At 35.1% G+C, this 18,929-nt stretch overlaps 2 protein-coding genes across 2 annotated transcripts; both read left to right on the plus strand.

The window, feature by feature from the left end:
* Nucleotides 1-592: 592 nt before the first annotated feature.
* On the plus strand, nucleotides 593-2,609 carry LOC133338601 (prolactin regulatory element-binding protein). The gene is made up of 5 exons (XM_061546767.1): nucleotides 593-735; nucleotides 798-1,345; nucleotides 1,408-1,822; nucleotides 2,298-2,460; nucleotides 2,524-2,609. The coding sequence occupies exons 1-5, from the start codon at nucleotides 595-597 to the stop codon at nucleotides 2,607-2,609; spliced, it is 1,353 nt and encodes a 450-aa protein (XP_061402751.1). The 5' UTR covers nucleotides 593-594.
* Nucleotides 2,610-12,433: 9,824 nt separating this feature from the next.
* Nucleotides 12,434-18,837, plus strand: LOC133338602 (putative uncharacterized protein DDB_G0282133). The gene is made up of 11 exons (XM_061546768.1): nucleotides 12,434-12,921; nucleotides 12,998-13,268; nucleotides 14,249-15,048; nucleotides 16,743-16,815; nucleotides 16,876-17,798; nucleotides 17,865-17,952; nucleotides 18,024-18,113; nucleotides 18,171-18,263; nucleotides 18,333-18,398; nucleotides 18,456-18,551; nucleotides 18,619-18,837. Exons 1-11 carry the CDS (start codon nucleotides 12,434-12,436, stop codon nucleotides 18,835-18,837), a joined length of 3,207 nt encoding a protein of 1,068 aa, XP_061402752.1.
* The last annotated feature ends 92 nt before the right edge of the window (nucleotides 18,838-18,929 follow it).

Raw genomic sequence — 18,929 nt, forward strand, 5'->3', positions numbered from 1 at the left:
TTCTCCCATTCCTCTTTCTCAACAAAACTCTTCTTGTTAAAAACTTATTCATAAATTTTCTCCATTTTACACTTTGTGTTCCTTCTTTAGCGGTCATTTCTTTTTCACCCTCATTTGAATAGCAGCTGGAACGTTTTTAATTTTAGTTTCAGCCTTACGTGGAGACGGGTAAATCATACGTGGAACTTGACAAAAAAATAATTTGTTTAATAAACAATGAAATATAAATAAAACAATAATAATTATAGTTAAATACACAATAAATTAATAACAATAAGGAAATAATTAATAAAATAAAGTTCCCAACAAAGGCATCAAAAACAGGACAAGAAAAAACAAGACTGCTGCCCTACAAATTGAATCGGAAAGCAGAAAAGAAAGCAAACTCAAACAAAACCGACAGATAGACAGACAGACATACCGACCAACAATAGATGACTAGTGTTTTGTGGTGGAACCTAGAGCAGCTGCTGATAAGTCAAAACCAATAATTAATTTAAACGAATCTGTTTCGAAAAAGGGGGTTAAGGTTAACAACTGTAAAACAACAACAACAATAGTGTTTATACACCACCAGATAAGACCAAACAACAAATGGCCCCAACAAGAAGACCCAGCGATGGGCTATTGGCCCGTGTCAATTTCCCCCTTTATGCCGTTGATATGCTGACCAGCCGTCATGTTTTGGTGGCTGGTGGCGGTGGAGCCAGTAAAACCGGTGTGGCCAATGGATTTGTGAGTACTATGCCCTTAAGTTATCAATATACCCTTTTAATATCTTCCTATTTTGCTTCCAGGAAATCTATGAAATCTATCATAATGGCCAACACTTCTGTGCCCAAGAGGTAATACGCCATGAGACGGGTTCCAATGTTGTTATGAATTTTGCCGTACGCAATGATGGCCGTCGTTCGTATCTGTGTGCCGGCCAAGAGTCCCATTGTCAAATGTATTTTGTCAATCCACGAGTGGTTAGTGAAGATGGCAAGGAAGAAATCTCGGTGACGCAAGAAACCACAAAAAATCCAGCAGATTCTCATATAAATGAAAATGGCGTACGGCAAAGGAGACCTGGAACATCAGGGGTGGAAGATGTGGCCAATGGTCATGTACCGGGTGGAGAGAAACAGTCGTCGCCAAAGCAAGATCAAAATGCCAATATCAAGAGGATATTGAAATTTGATATCAAGGCAGCAGATTCAGTACAAACAGATTTCCTGGGTAATGATCCACTGCAAAGGGTGGTGCGCATCTCACCCAATGGTCATATTATGGCAACGGGTGGCACCGATGGCCATTTGAGGGTATGGTCATTTCCACAAATGCTGAAAACCAGCGATATAGAGTAAGAAACTACCCAATATCCTTAAAAACAAAATTAAATTATTAAATTTTCTTCCCTTTCAGAGCCCACTCGAAAGAAATTGATGACATTGACATCTCACCCGATTCCAAGTATATCATCACAATCTCAAAAGACGGCCAAGGTTTGGTATGGGATGTGGCAACATCGAAAAAGGTATTCGACTTGAAATGGGCCACACCTGAGGGTGCAAAATATCTATTTAAACGCTGCCGTTATGGTACCATCGAGGCTCAACGTGATAAATATCGTCTATTTACCATAACAAATCCGTTGGGTAAAGTGGGAAAACAGCGAGGCTTTCTTCAACAATGGGATTGTACTAATGGTAAATTGCGGATAGCTGTTGGCATCGATGAAAGTTTGGCGTCTTTGGCCGTGAGAGATGATGGTCGTTTTGTTGCCGTGGGCACTATGTTTTCGGGGAGTATCTCCATGTATATTGCTTTTAGTTTGCAGGTGAGTCGAATAACCCTTAAAAAATAATTTTTAAAAAATCCAGACCTTGTTGTTGACCCTTGAAAATATTTTTTTTTTAATCCACGCCTTGTGTGGATGGTTTTAAAAAATACACGCCTTAGATGGCTTGTGACAGAACTTTCGTTCCAAAAAACCGAGCTTAAAAAAGTTTTCAAGGCGCGTCGGTCTTTTGCGCAGTTTTTCCAATTTGAAAGACCATATTCGGCAATGTTGTCTTTCACTGGATCTCTCCATCTTATTCTTGGTCTTCCCCTTCTCCGTGAACCATTAGCTGGTTCGCTTTTATATGCTTTCTGGGCTGGGGCATCTTCATCAATTCTCACAACATTTTGTGGATGTAGTGTGGATTTTTTAAAAAGCCATTGCTTGGCATCTATCATCCCCTAAGCCTTGAAAAAATATTAAAAAAAAATTTTAATCCTTATTAATAAATTTCCTTTCCCCTCTCTTCCAGCGTGTCCTACACATACCCAATGCTCACTCAATGTTTGTGACTGGCTTACAATTCTTGCCTGTAACCAATGAAGAGGGCCCACCCATATCTAGTGATACCGAGGCGGCCGTACTCTCTATATCGGTAGACAATAAAGTTTGCATACATAGCTTACAGCATAGACGTAAGTATAGATCTCATATTTAATTTGAATTTAATATTAATATCTCCCCTTGCTATTCCGCAGGTACAATGCCAGCTTGGTTAGCAATAATACTTATTGTATTGGTACTATTTGGCGCATTTACATTATGCTCATTTTTAGGACTGTAAAAAAATTACAAAAACAAAATATATATAGAAATAAGAATACGAAGACAAAATATAGCGAACATCATGGGCAGTGAAAGGAAAATATGAAACATATTTCAGTTCACTGCACTTGGTGCTCTTACAAAAATTAAATACCAATACCGAATCGAACCCCCGTCATAATACAGGTGATCGTTGGCAAGTAATCTAAAACTACAATAACAAAGCCATTATCCATTAAATCATTATCATGAATTTAAGGCATTTAATACTATAAACAATACCGGCAACAACAATAACATTCTTATGCGAAAAACAAAATATTTTTTTTAATTCAGCAAAACAAGGAAATACTAACGAAAAAAAAAATTGTCCTCATCATTTTCATATTTAAGAAAAAAAATGTTTGTTTTCGAAAACAAATTGGCAAGCAAACTAAATAACGACTACAATAATTGAAAAGAAATAGTTAAATTAAAAAATATATATATATATATATATATATAAATAAAATTTTTAGAAAACGAAATACTAACTCAACGCAACTAAAAATATAATTTATTAAAAAAATAATTGTTTAAAATTAAAATATTATAATAACACACCTACAACAACACACTTGCATATTACAAGTCAATTGTTTTCAAATATACAAACGTTAATACTTGTATATGAAAAAATAACCAATATTATTCTAAATTAATTTAAAAGAAAATATTTTGAAGATTCCTTTATCTCCTGATAGTTTCCCCCCTTTTCCTTTGTGCAAAAAATAAACATTCTATTTTATATAATAAATAAATATATTTAAAATCCACCTTTTTGTGAAAACTAAGTTTTAGTGCTTTAATAATTATATTTAAAAAAATATTGTATACAGAGAAAATATCTTAAGTTTAATTATTATTATAATGTAATAATGGTTTCATAATTTTGTTTATAAATATATATTTTTGTGTTCTTAAAACAATCATTGAAGTTAAAAAAATTTATATAAATTTAGTCTCTCTTAATCTCTTTCGATCTGTCTCTATATATATATATCTCCGCCTCGACTTTTAGAAAAGAAAAAAATAAAAATAGAAAAAATCACAATTAAAAATATTATAAAAAAGAAATGTAAAAAAAACATAAATTGTTTAAGATGGAATTTTTTAAATTGAAAAAATAGAAGAGAAGGTCCTCGCGTCTATTTCCCAACACAGTTGGCTTATATAAGGAATGCGAAAACTTCACATGAAGCCTGGAAAAAGCTGGAAGAGGACTATATGCTGAAGGGTCCGATTCAAAAAGTTTCTTTGTATAAGAAGTTGTTAAATTTGAAGATGGCCTCAAATGGTAATGTGGTGCAGCATTAAAACGTGTTCTCGGAAGTGTACGAGAAATTACATAAGGAGATTAAGGTGGAGCTTCTGACCATTATGCTCATGTCAAGCCTTCCTGACGAAGTTAATAATTTTATGATCGCAATGGAAACGCGCAATTATCTTCCTAGTTTGTCATCTCTAAGACAAAAACTGTTAGAGAGGGAAAGAGAAGACAAGAATTCTTCCAAACTTAGTTCAAGTTCGAAGATGGGGAATATCGGTCCACTCCATTTGGTACCTCCCATAGAAGGGCTAGGCCTAAATACGGGAAATAGTTTATTATCGAACTTTACGTTCTAGTTATTTATCTCGACATCCTCAGAAGGGGAAATGATTGCAATAGAGTCTTAGAACCAAACCCAAAACGCGGAACAAATTAGATAACTATTTTAATATAAAAAAGGGGGTTATATGGGGACTACCCAAAAAGGGGGCGAATATTACCATATACGACTATATAATACCGAATTGCAACGCATTCGGTAGAAAAACGTGCTCAAGAACCCCAAAATACCGAAAAATGGGGTTACCCTTATATGGGGGCTATTCAAAAAAATGGACATATATTCACAATTTTTTGTGGAGTGATTTGGTACCTACTAAGAACTCAAAATACTAAATTACAGCTAATTCGGTGGAAAAATGCGATCAAAACCCATAAAATACTGAAAATTAGGAAATATATGAGGGCTAACAGAAAAAGTGGACCTATATTTAAAATTTTTTGTGGAGACATTTAGTACACAATAGGAACCCAATGTACCAAATTTCATGTACTGGAGTTGCAAGAACTGCAAAATGCCGAAAATTGGGGGGTATGGGAGCTAGGCCTAAACTTCCTTCAGAAGATCAAGAATATATATACTTTATAGGGTCGGAAATGAATATTTCGATGAGTTACAAACGGAATGACAAAATTAATATACTATCCATACTATGGTGGGGGGTATAAGAAGAGGATGAAATAACCAATCAGAAATCATTCGTCGCAAAACCTGCGAATTCTAGAACGGACAAGAAGAAGCAAACCAACAAGAATTGTTTCAAAGGAAAATGTTTCAACTGTGATCTAACGGGACATTTTGCGAATAAGTGCGAGAAGAAAAGCAACAAAGAGCAAGTGATGACGATGTTGGCGGTAGCAGAGACAGAGGCGTTAGAAAGCGAGTAGTGGTACATTTACAGCGGCGCGACGTCTCATATGTGTAACAACACAACGAGAATTGCGCTTGCTGCTGGTGACAAATGCATCAATGCTATTGGTAAGGGTTATGTGCATGCATGCATGCCAACGATTTTCAAATTAGACTTGAAAACGTTTTGTACTCGCCGGAATTGCAAGCTAATTTTATGAACAATTCGGTGAACAAGACTGTTGACAAAGGTTTAACCGTTACTTTTGATTAGAAGAGAGCATCAGTGAAGAGACCAGATGGTGAAATTTTTTTGCAAGCGGACCGAACGGACAACATGTTTGTATTCAACGGCAAGCCGTGTGAGAAATTGTTCGTTATGGATAACAACAATTTGGTGTGGCACAATAGATACGGTCATTTTAACTTCAAGAGCCTAAATGATTTATCCAGAAACGGTATGGTAAATGGCATGTAAAGTTCATGTATTACCATTCCCTAACCAGTCTCAGACGATTTCCAAAGATTTATTGGAACTTGTCCACACAGATGTGTGCTGTCCTTTTAGAACACCCTAAGTTGGTGGATCCAAATACTTTGTAACATTTATCGACGACAAGTCCAGAAGGGTATTTGTTTATTTTATGCGGTCGATGTCGAAGGTATTTGAAAAATTTAAGGTGTTCAAAGCCCAAGTTGAGAAGCAGACAGACTGCAAGATAAAATCACTACGTTCAAGCAATGGTAGTAAATATATTAATTCAAGATTTGATATTTATCTTCATAAAGAAGGCATCACAAGGCAGTTCCTCATGCACCACAACAAAACGGGGTAGCCGAGAGGGCCAACCGGAGCCTTGTGAAAATGGCCAGATCCATGATGGTGTATGCAAATGTTAAAGCAGCTTTGTGGGCAGAGGCAATAAATACCGCCGTTTATATTAGAAATAGGTGTCCTACAAAGCAGCTGGAAAACAAAACGTATGAAGAATGGTGTGGAAGAGATGAGGAAATTGGTGCTGCACAGGATATGCCGAATAAGGTTGGTGCAGGTAGGCCTAAAATTATTATTAAGGGAAAGCCTGGTCGTCAACGAAAGCAATTTAATGAGGTCCTATGTCATGCTGTTGACGAAAATATTCCAAATACGGTGGAGCAGGCAATATCTGGTAATAATGGGGACAAATGGTTAAATGCAATGGAAGATGAATAACGTGCTTATTAAGGGAAAGCCTGGTCGTCCACGAAAGTAACTTAATGAGGTCCTAGGTCATGCTGTTGACGAAAATATTCCTAATACGGTGGAGCATGCTATATCTGGTAGTAATGGGGACAAATAGTTAAAGGCAATGGAAGATGAATAACGTGCTCTTGGCAAGAATAAGACTTGGTCGCTGATGGATCTTCCAAGAAGACAAAAAGCTATTCCATGTATGTATCGGTCTATGCCATAAAAAGGAATGTAAACGGTGAAATTGAGTGGTATAAGGCTCGCTTAGTAGCCAGAGGTAGTCACCAACGATTCGGAATTGATTTCAACAAGATATGTTCACCTGTCTCTTGCTACTCAACAATTCAAATTTTATTGGCACTGGCTGTGAGGGAAGGAATGTGTTTACATCAAATCGATGTCAGTACTGCATATTTCAACAGTGAACTCTATGATGAAGTATATATGCAGGAGCCACCGACTTTTGAGGTAAATAGTTCGCCGAACAAAGTTCTATGTCTCCATAAGGCTATTTATGGACTGAAACAAAGCGGACGGGAGATAAGACGAATTTTAAACCATGTGAAAACGAACCCTGTCTCTACAAAAGCATGAGGAGAAATATGCTAGTGTTGATCGCCGTTTACGTAGATGACATTATTATTGGGTGCAAAGACAAAATGGTTGTTTTGGATACATATCAAAAATAATTTGGCAAGTGAGTTCGATGTCAGCAATAAGGGACAGTTAAGCCACTTCCTGGGTATGGAGATCGAAAGAGAAGGTGAGGCGAGTATGATAAAATTGGGGCAAAGCCAATACATTCGTGATCTATTACAACATCAAGTACCATTGGAACCCGGATATAAGGTAAATTGTAATGATGATGACGAACGTGTAGATCAAACCGAGTATCAATCCCTCGTTGGAGCCTTTTTATATTTAGCCACGTCTACAAGACCTCAGAAAAATTAAACATATTCTGAAGTACTTTGCGCGATCGATCGACAAGAAAGTAATATATCAATCTAATGGAAGTAACCTGGAAGGTTACGTGGATGCGGACTGGGTGGTAACCCAGTAGACAGACCGGAAATCATATACCGGATTTATTTGTTCAAAAAACATTTTTTAAAACAGAAAAGCAAAAATATTTTTGTAGCACGATTTTTTTTTTAAATGTGGATTTTTTAAAAACAAATTTTTTTGCAAGTTGGCGTGAATTATAAAAAAATTTTTCAAAGATTTTTTTAAAAATATTTAAAATAAAATAAAATATTGCCGGGGATTTAAAAAAACATTTTTTAAAAAAGTTTTTGAAGTTCGGAACATTTTTTTAAATTATATTTTTGAAGACCGGAGATTTTTTTGAAAAAGTTTTAAAAGATGGGAAATTTGTTATATACTTTTTTAAAAAAATCTCCGGTCTTCAAAAATATAATTTAAAAAAATGTTCCGATCTTCAAAAACTTTTTTAAAAAATGTTTTTTTAAATCCCCGGGAATATTTTATTTTAAATATTTTTAAAAAAATCCCCGGCCTACTTGAAAAATTTTTTTATAATTCACGCCAACTTGCAAAAATATTTGTTTTTAAAAAATCCACATTTAAAAAAAATCGTGCTACTAAGAACGACTGATTTTTGCTTTCTGTGTTCCCACGATTAGGACATCCTCCCATTGAACAAATAAATCCGGTATATGATTTCCGGTCTGTCTACTGGGTTACCACCCAGTCCGCATCCACGTAACCTTCCAGGTTACTTCCATTAGATTGATATATTACTTTCTTGTCGATCGATCGCGCAAAGTACTTCAGAATATGTTTCATTTTTTGAGGTCTTGTAGACGTGGCTAAATATAAAAAGGCTCCAACGAGGGATTGATACTCGGTTTGATCTACACGTTCGTCATCATATTACAATTTACCTTATATCCGGGTTCCAATGGTACTTGATGTTGTAATAGAAAATGTATTGGCTTTGCCCCAATTTTATCATACTCGCCTCACCTTCTCTTTCGATCTCCATACCCAGGAAGTGGCTTAACTGTCCCTTATTGCTGACAATTGTTATATACTTTTTTTTGGGAAATTTGTTATATACTTTTTTAAAGACCGGGGATTTTTTTAAATATTGTTTTGAAGGCAGAAGATTTTTAAAAAAATATTTTTTGAAGATCGGGAAATTAAAAAAAATAAGACAAGGGATTTTAAAATGATTATTTAGAAAATTTTTTGAAGACTGGATGTTCAAGGCCGATGTCTACAATAGACCCCAAAATAATCGAGGATTTTTTAAAAATATTCTATTATTATTCTTTCATGGCTTCGTTTTTTAAAAATATTTTTTTAATAATGTTAAGGTAAGGGTAGCAAAGTTTTTTTAATAAAAATAAAAATTTTATCATTATTTTTTTATTATTTGATGTCAAATATACAGGTCAAATTTGTGTATAGTATATATATAATTTTTAGCAATGATTTAGAACTTAAAAAATTGTTCCAATATTACAAAAAAAAATATTCTAATAAATTCAAAAAACAGAAATAAGGAACGTATAATGAAAAAAGAAACTACCATTCAATTAGTTTTTTAAAATTTGAAAGAAAAAAACCTAAAAATAATTTGAGATACCGCGTGAAGTTAACACAGTGCCAATAACTTCTCAACATTCTCGATGTGAATACCATTCTCGGCTTGTGCCAAAAAACTATACAAAATCCGTTCAAACATTTTCTGTTTACGTTCGGCAATACGTAAACTTTTCAGTGCATCATCACGCTGCTGAGCCAATAGGGCATTTTCCAATTTTAATTGTTCCAATTTCTTGCGGGTAATATTTCGTATGGGTAGTATTGTTGAACGTTTGTGGATATTTGTTCGTGAGGCAGGATTGGGATATCCTGATGAGGAATCCATATTGTCCATGGTTATTAGGGAACTAACACCGCCCGCGATGGATTTAAGAGGTATTGATGCAATTAATTGACCGGCAGAATTGTTGGCCATGGTATTTTGACGATTTGTTGACATGTGTGTGGTATTGGAATATTGACGTATCGGTTGTTGTACTCTGTGGGAAACTTGTTGTTGGGATGGGGCCAATTGTTTTGGTTCCGGAGGTTTGGGTATTTTTTCCAGTACTTTGCGAATTACCTGGAACAAACGTAAAGAAATATTAAAAGAATTAGAATAAAAAAGGAGTAGATTTTTTAAGTAGCCACAAAAGGGTGGATTTTTTAGGGAGCAACATAGGTGTGGATTTTTTTCTTTTTCCAAATCTTACCAGGGTCTCATGCCAGGGATCAAATTGTTTTATTTTCGGTGATTTGATGCAGTGTATAAGGGGGAATAAACGCCACTCCGACTTCACTCCCGTCAGCTTTTGGCTCTCCAACTCAGCCCTGCAAAAAGAAGAAAATGTTAATTAAAGTCCCTAACCAATAACATACCCCTCCCTTTCTACCGCCCACAACTTACTTATATCGATTATTTAGGGTATTCAATTTCCTTCGACAATCCTGTCCCGTCACAAGCATCTCCTTTTGACGCATACCCACCATAATTTTACGATGTACCGGTAGGGCTTTATTAAACTCCGTAACCTCATCCTTATAGCGACGCCACAACTCTATGATATGCATCTCCTCATAGGAGTTCCAATACCTCTGCTTCTTATGATTGGTTATATTTTCTTCCTCTTCCATGTTATCTGGTGGTGGCGGTCTCCGTTTTGGTGGTGGTATTTGTACCCATTCAGATTGTCCACGATTTTCTTTGGCCCGAGAAGATGTCGGCTTTTCTTCGGACTTTGTTTCAGTGGGTTTTGTTAGGAAAATCTTTTTCGGTTCACCATCTGGTTGGACATCCATTTTCGGGCAGTGAAAATTTCGTCAGTTTCAAGAGGAGGATGTAAACAAAGTTGTTAATGGGGGTCCAAACAATTGCAATTCTTCAGATGACAGCGGTCGGTAATTGGTAACCCAATTTGAGGGTGAAAATGAAATTCACTGTGAACTGCGTGGCGCTTTGATGTGACCGGTAATTCATTACGAAATGACAGCACATAGTGTGGATAAGGTGGCGTTTTTTTACGCATTTGACGTGGATTTGTTAGACAGGTCTTTTCAATAAACAACAGAGGCGTGGATTTTATAAAGAAGACTTTTTCCAGGATCACATAAGGCGTGGATTTTGTAAAGAATACTTTTTCAAGGACCACATAACCGTGGATTTTGTAAAGAAGACTTTTTCAAGGACCACATAAGGCGTGGATTTTGTAAAGAAGACTTTTTCAAGGACCACATAAGGCGTGGATTTTGTAAAGAAGACTTTTTCAAGGACCACATAAGGCGTGGATTTTGTAAAGAAGACTTTTTCAAGGACCATATAAGGCGTGGATTTTATAAAGATGACTTTTTTAAGGACCACATAAGGCATGGATTTGATAAAGAAGACTGTTTCGAAGACCATATAAGGCGTGGATTTTAAAAAGATGACTTTTTCAAGGACCATATAAGGCGTGGATTTTATTTTATATAGAAGACTTTTTCAAGGACCACATACGGCGTGGATTTTATTTTATATAGAAGACTTTTTCAAGGACCACATACGGCGTGGATTTTATTTTATATAGAAGACTTTTTCAAGGACCACATACGGCGTGGATTTTATGTAGAAGACTTTTTCAAGGACCACATACGGCGTGGATTTTATGTAGAAGACTTTTTTAAGGCATCAGGGGCCTGAATTTTATAAAGAAGAACTTTTCTAAAGACATCAGGGGCCTGAATTTTATAAAGAAGAACTTTTCTAAAGACATCAGGGACCTGAATTTTATAAAGAAGGAATTTAAAGGCAGCAGGTATCAGAGACCTGACCTGAAAAATCCACGCTTCTCGTCTTACGAGAACCTCTAAATTTTTTTTTTTTAAAATCCACGCTTCTCGTCTTACGAGAACCTCTAAAAATTTTTTTAAAAATCCACGCTTCTCGTCTTACGAGAACCTCTAAATTTTTTTTTTAAAAATCCACGCTTCTCGTCTTACGAGAACCTCTAAAATTTTTTTTAAAAATCCACGCTTCTCGTCTTACGAGAACATCTAAAATTTTTTTTAAAAATCTACGCTTCTCGTCTTACGGGAACCTCTAAAAATTTTTTTAAAAATCCTAGCTTCTCGTCTTACGAGAACCTCTAAAATTTTTTTTAAAATTCCAAGCTTCTCATCTTACGAGAACCTCTAAAATTTTTTTTAAAAATCCACGCTCCTGTCTTTCGAGAACCTTTAAAAAATTATTTAAAAAATCCAAACTTCTCGTCTTACGAGAACCTCTGAAAAATTCTTTAAAAAATCCACGCTCCTCGTCTTACGAGAACCTCTACAAATTCTTAAAAAAATCCACGCTTCTCGTCTTAGGAGGGCCTCTATAAAATTCTTAAAAAATCCACCCTTCTCGTCTTACGAGATCCTCTAAAAATTCTTTATGAATTCCACGCTTCTTTTCTCACAAGACCCTCTCAAGACCTATAAGAAATCTATATATTATTAGCAATCCATGCTTTTGTTCTCCTTTAGGACCTTTAACAATTCCTGTAAAAATACAAGCATTTGGTCTTGCTCTCGAAATATCTCACTACTGTACTTACGAACCCCTCCAAAGATATCTATAAAAATTCTCACATTTTATTGTCCAATACCATCCACAAATATCTGTTAAAAATCCACTATAATTGTGTTCATAGTCTTTAAAAAATGTACTTACAAATTCCTCGACTATAAAGTGGATAGTCCCTAATAAATTTTCTTTAAAAAAAACCACACTTATACCTCCGACAACCCTTGAAATTATGAGATTAAATATCTTCTTCCCTGCAAAATAAAATCCCACACATTTCTGGCGTTTTTTTTTCTCTCGCCATTTTGCCACAAATTGGCAACTCTGCTAACAATCCCCTGTGAATGATTACACGAAAAGAAGAAGAAGACGGCTACGTGATTAGATTGCATACAAAAATTTGTCGGCGCTTTGAATTGCAAAATAAAAAAGTGTCCTGTTCCATATATACACAAAATATTGCAAAAAATATTGAAAACTCTGTATAAACAATTAGTAGAAATTAGGAAAATTATAAAATGACCGAAGTTAAAGCTGAAGAAACCGAAGTAAATGCCGATAATAAAAATACAGACGAGGAGAAGCCAAAGGAAGATACAGCCCCGCCAGCGACATCGGAACAAACAACAACAGCAGCAGCAGAAGACGACGACAAGCAGGATGAAGAAAGGCAACAAACTACACCAACACCACAACAGCAACAATCATCCTCTCAGGCTCCTGATAAGGAAGCCAAAGAAGATGGAGCCACATTAAATCCCCTCAATAACGATAATGATCATCATTCGGAAACTGAGACGAAGGGTAAAAATCGTCGCTATTGGACACCCAAGGAGGAAGACCGCTTCTTTCTAATATGGGGTAGAGAGAATTGGCGTCTCACCAAACATGGCAAAAACACCATATTCTTTGCCCAATGGGCTGAGGAAATGAAGGAGCGTTTCGATATCGATGTCAAACCGGAGGAGGTACAGTGTAAAGTCAATCAAACGAGGGCAAAATATAGGTATGTGTACATGTGTGTGGGGGATGTGTGTGAGTTGCAAGAAATATTTATGTTTGCGTATGGTTTTGTTTTGCAGGCAAGTGAAACGTCTACTGGAAACGGATAGAAATGCTGTTAAATGGAAGAAATACGATTTGGTTGAGAAAATATTGAAAAATCAATATCGTTCCAAAGATGATGAACCGGTGCCACAGGAAGCTTTGGAAAATAATCGTGATATGTCACCAACAGAATTGCTGAATAGTAATAGTGGCGGTACCCGACCTTCCTCACCAAATGTAACCAATTCGGAACAGAGTATTAATTTGAATCAGACACCGGGAGATAATCAACAATTGACTGAAGATGTAAGTAGAAGCGGGAAAACAATTAAAGGAGTAAAAATATGTAGGACAAGAGAAGAGACATCGGCAAAGTTATAAGCTTAGAATTTTTAGAGACACCAGCTGGGATTTAAAATAAGTTTGAAAGAAATTTTTTAGACGGTCTTGGAAGACAAAAAGCGTGGATTTTTAAAGAAATTCTGTAGAGGGTCTTGTAGGACAAGAATCATTGATTTTTAAAGAAATTCTTTAGAGGGACAAGAAGCGTGGATTTTTAAAGAAATTCTTTAGAGGGTCTTGTAGGACAAGAAGCGTGGATTTTTAAAGAAATTCTTTAGAGGGTCTTGTAGGAAAAGAAGAGTGGATTTTTTAAAGAAATCATTTAGAGGTTCTTGTAGGACAAGAAGCGTGTTTTTTTAAAGAAATTCTTTAGAGGGTCTTGTAGGACAAGAAGCGTGGATTTTTTATGAAATTCTTTAGATGGTCTTGTAGGACAAGAACCGTGGATTTTTAGAGAAATTCTTTAGACAGGACAAGAACAATATTTTTTAAAATATATATATTTGAAAAATATTTTTTTTTTTAAATCCACGCTTTTGAAAAATATTTTTTTTTAAAAATATTTTTTTTTAAATCCACGCATTTGAAAAATATATTTTTTTAATCCACGCCTTTGAAAAATATTTTTTTTTAAACCCACGTCTTTGAAAAATATTTTTTTAAAAATCCACGCCTTTGAAAAATATTTTTTTTAAATCCACGCCATTGAAAATTATTTTTTTTTTTAAAAAATCCACGCCTTTGAAAAATATTCTTTTAAAAAAATCCACGCCATTGAAAAATATTTTTTTTTTGCTTAAATCCACGCCTTGTTGACTATTTGAAAAAATATTCTTTAAAAAATACACGTCTTTTTTAATCCTTGAAAAATTATTTTTTTAAAAATCAAATTTTTTTAAGAAAATTTATTATTTTTATCTATCGTTTATTTTTTCTCTTTCCAGATCTCCCTTACCGAACAAAATCTCTCATCCCTAAATGTTTTCAGCAATAATTCAAACACCAGTTTTAGTACTGAACTTTTTGGTCTGGATCAAATCGAAATTAAAAAAGAAATTGAAAATGATTTAAAGACCGAGGGGTTTTCCGAATTCATACCAATAGATCCGCAAGAACTAACAACAACAGCAAATCCATCAACTGAAGGTGGAGTGGCATCGGCGGCAACATCACAAAATGCGTCAGCGGCAAATCAGCAAGTTCTTGGTGACTTAGCGGCCACCACCAATGGTACGGCTGCTACAGCTGTTGCGAACAATAATCGATCAGGAGCAGTATTGGCGAATCATACAAATGTAACTTTGGGTGCTACAAACAATGCCGTAGATGTAAATCATGCAAATAGTAATCATACAACATCGATGGAACCACCACGCAGATCATCGGTAACCTCAACATCAACACCACGTAAACGTAATCGTACAACATCATCCTCGGTGGCAGGAACAACTGGCGGTGGCGGCGGTGGGGCAACTTCGACAGCCCTTACACCAGCCTCCTCGGCGGCGGCCGCTGCTGCTCAAGATTCCCTGGAACATTTATATTTGGAAGAAATCAAGAAAAAGAATATCATACTCGTTGAACAGGGTGAAATTAATCGTAAACGTTTAAAACTGGAGGAGAGAAAAGTGAAACTAATGGAGGATTTCTTTCCCAAATATTTATCCTTGCAACAGGATATATTAAAGAAATTGGATAATTTAAATAGCAATACACCGGAATCGATTAATATACGAATAGAGGAGTAATTTGTGGGAGAGAGTATGTGAAGCAAGGTCGACAAATTTTTCAATAAAATTTCTTCTTAATTTTTTTGTTAAGTTTATACAAGAAAAAAGATAGGGAGAAGATATAGAAGAACAAGATTTTGAAAAAAAATCTGATTATTTCAAGTTGATTTCAATTTTGGCTAAGGAAAATCTTTCCGAATTTATTTATTTATAAAAGCCAAAATTTTTTTATAAAACTACAAATCTATTTTGTCGATTATGTTGTGTAGCGTAGTGGCAGATAGATTTGATCCCATACCCTATGTTAAAAGTAATTTATATTTTTTATGTCAATTTGAGGTTAGGTGTGTTAATCACAAAATGTTAACTGTCCCATCCAAATCAATTCTTTTATTTTAATAAAAAAACCTTATACAAATTTATGTAATCTAATTAAGTCCTATCCATTATATATTTGTATATTTTAATTATTTCTAAGGCGACCATTAAGGCGTAGACCATACATAAAAATATATATAAATAAAAATATAATATGATTTGTTTTAAATAAATAATAAATTAATTTTTAATGACTTCTAAAGTGGATTTTATAAAGAAGACTTTTGCCATAGACCATCTAAGGCGTGGATTTTATAAAGAAGACTTTTGCCATAGACCATCTAAGGCGTGGATTTTATAAAGAAGACTTTTGCCATAGACCATCTAAGGCGTGGATTTTATAAAGAAGATTTTTGCCATAGACCATCTAAGGCGTGGATTTTATAAAGAAGACTTTTGCCATAGACCATCTAAGGCGTGGATTTTATAAAGAAGACTTTTTCATAGACCATCTAAGGCGTGGATTTTATAAAGAAGACTTTTTCATAGACCATCTAAGGCGTGGATTTTATAAAGAAGACTTTTTCATAGACCATCTAAGGCGTGGATTTTATAAAGAAGACTTGGATTTTTGCCATAGACCATCTAAGGCGTGGATTTTATAAAGAAGACTTTTTCATAGACCATCTAAGGCGTGGATTTTATAAAGAAGACTTTTTCATAGACCATCTAAGGCGTGGATTTTATAAAGAAGACTTTTGCCATAGACCATCTAAGGCGTGGATTTTATAAAGAAGACTTTTGCCATAGACCATCTAAGGCGTGGATTTTATAAAGAAGACTTTTGCCATAGACCATCTAAGGCGTGGATTTTATAAAGAAGACTTTTGCCATAGACCATCTAAGGCGTGGATTTTATAAAGAAGACTTTTGCCATAGACCATCTAAGGCGTGGATTTTATAAAGAAGACTTTTTCATAGACCATCTAAGGCGTGGATTTTATAAAGAAGACTTTTGCCATAGACCATCTAAGGCGTGGATTTTATAAAGAAGACTTTTGCCATAGACCATCTAAGGCGTGGATTTTATAAAGAAGACTTTTGCCATAGACCATCTAAGGCGTGGATTTTATATTTTTTCCAAGAAGGCGTGGATTTTATAAAGAAGACTTTTTCCATGGACCATCTAAGGCGTGGATTTTATAAAGAAGACTTTTTCCATGGACCATCTAAGGCGTGGATTTTATAAAGAAGACTTTTTCCATGGACCTCCCAAGACGAAATCTACAGATAATAATAATTTCAATTCCGCCGATACATCGGGGTAAGTAATGAGTAATTAATAATAATTTTAAAAAATTAATATCATTGTTGATATTTTCAATTTCAGAAATTACAATGATGATGGTTTCTTATTTCCCGAGTATCATCTATCAACTGGAATGGATGATGCCTCATCATATGTAAGCTGGATTTTGAATCAATAAATTTGTTTGTATAAAAAAGAAAATTTCAATTTTTAGCACAGTGAAAGCTTCTATAAGGGTGCGGGTGATAGTAGTATGGATGGCACAGCTACTCCCGATTTAGCTGAAACAATGGAAATTAAACAGGAGCTAAATGATGAGGTTGATCCAATAGCTGACAATGGAGATAATGGAGAGGTGTATGATCCCAAACCACCGGAGTCTTATTCAAACAATGACAGCAATTACCCGAATTCTTCAATGTATAATCACAATAGACCTGCTACAACAGCAGACAATGGGGGCGAGTACGGTCAGAAACAATCTGGGCCTTACTCGGCCAATGATAATTATGCCAATCCAATGTATAATAACAATAGGGCAGCTACATCAACAGACAATGGAACATATGATCCAAACAAACAATCAGAGCCTTATACGGCCAATGACAATTACGCCCATCCAATGTATAATCACAGTAGGTCTAGTACAGCAACTACAACAACAGCTGTAGATAATGGGGATCATAATCGTAAACAATCTGAGGCTTATTCGGGTAATGATAGTTACACCCATCCAATGTATAACAACAGTAGATCTACTACAACAACACCAACAAATAGTGGGGGCCATAATCAGAAACAAACGGAGTCATACCCGGCTAATGACAGCTATGCCAACTCAATGTATAACAACAACAGTAGAACTGCCACAACAACTGACAATGGCGACGACTACGAACCCAAAGAAACAGAGACTTCTTATTCTAACAACGATGGTAGTTACCCCAATCCATTGTCTAACAACAATAAGACTACCACAACGAAAACTAGTACACCGGACAATCGGGAATATGATCCCAAACAATCGGAGTCTTACTCTAACAAGGATAACAGCTATCCCAATTCAATGTCTAGCAACAGTAGGGCTATCTCGGCAACAACAACAACTGATAAACCTATGGAGACTGCAAGGAAAATGTATGGAATGTCCCGTATGTCTTTAAAATGTTTTTAAGAAGTAAAAATGTTTTTCAATTTTTTTAGAGAATTCAAAAAGGATTTATACGCCCAATTACCCATAGAACCAACAACGGCGAAACAAGCGAGTCAAAATAACTTTCGGCATTCCAATGTATGTTTTAATCATAAAAAATTGAAAAATGTATTTTATCTTGGCTTGCTGCATTTTTCTTTCTTTTTTAGGTATCGAATAATCCTAAACCCGATTTATACAATCGAACTGAGCCTGCAGCCAAAAAACCATGTACCAATGCATCCTTCTCACATTCCAATGTAAGTTTCCTGTATAAAATTTTAAATATCTCCCTAATTTCGAATTCACTCTTTTAGAAATTGAATAATTCCAAAACGGAGGTATATCCACGAACAGATTTATCAGCGAAGCAATCAGGGATCAATACTCATTACAATACACATTATAATGTAAGTATTCATTACGACAAATTGAGAAGGTTGGGTAATTCTTTTGTATATATTTTTTCTGCCTTTTAGAAATTGACCAATCCAAAATTATCGACTCAACTATCAGGTGCCAATACAACTTCCCCGCATGGCAATGTAAGTTGCTGATATTAAATTGAAAATATTGTGTAATTATTTTTCCATTTTTTTCAGAAATCACTTAATCCCAAAACGGAGTTATACACTCGAGTACCGCAGCCAGTAACGAAACAATCACCGGTCAATACAGCAATCAGCACAAATTCCAATGTAAGCTTTTGTAATTAAATTAAGATATCTTCGTTTAATTCATTCCGTTTTTTTGTTTTCACTTCAGAAATCGATTAATCCCCCACAACCAGTACCAGATGCTAGGAAATTTAGTGAAAATACATATTTCCTAAATCATTTAGATTCCATACTAAATAAATTGCCCGTATATGCTTCGGAAAATTTACAAGGCAATATTATGGCAATGGCATATGCCGAATTGGCCAAACATCGCTCCAATCCGGCTGATAATCGTTGTAATAGCACATTTTTACACTTTAATTAATTTCTTGTATATATATTTTTTTCTATTCTATAACAAAACATTCTAAGCTAGAATTCAATATTAGATGTTTTAGAGATATAATTTATGTTTAC

This window comes from Musca vetustissima, unplaced genomic scaffold (genome assembly GCF_032173495.1).
Source record: "Musca vetustissima isolate MV318-11 ecotype Yass unplaced genomic scaffold, APGP_CSIRO_Mvet_v1 utg17428, whole genome shotgun sequence".
Classification (NCBI taxonomy): domain Eukaryota; kingdom Metazoa; phylum Arthropoda; class Insecta; order Diptera; family Muscidae; genus Musca; species Musca vetustissima.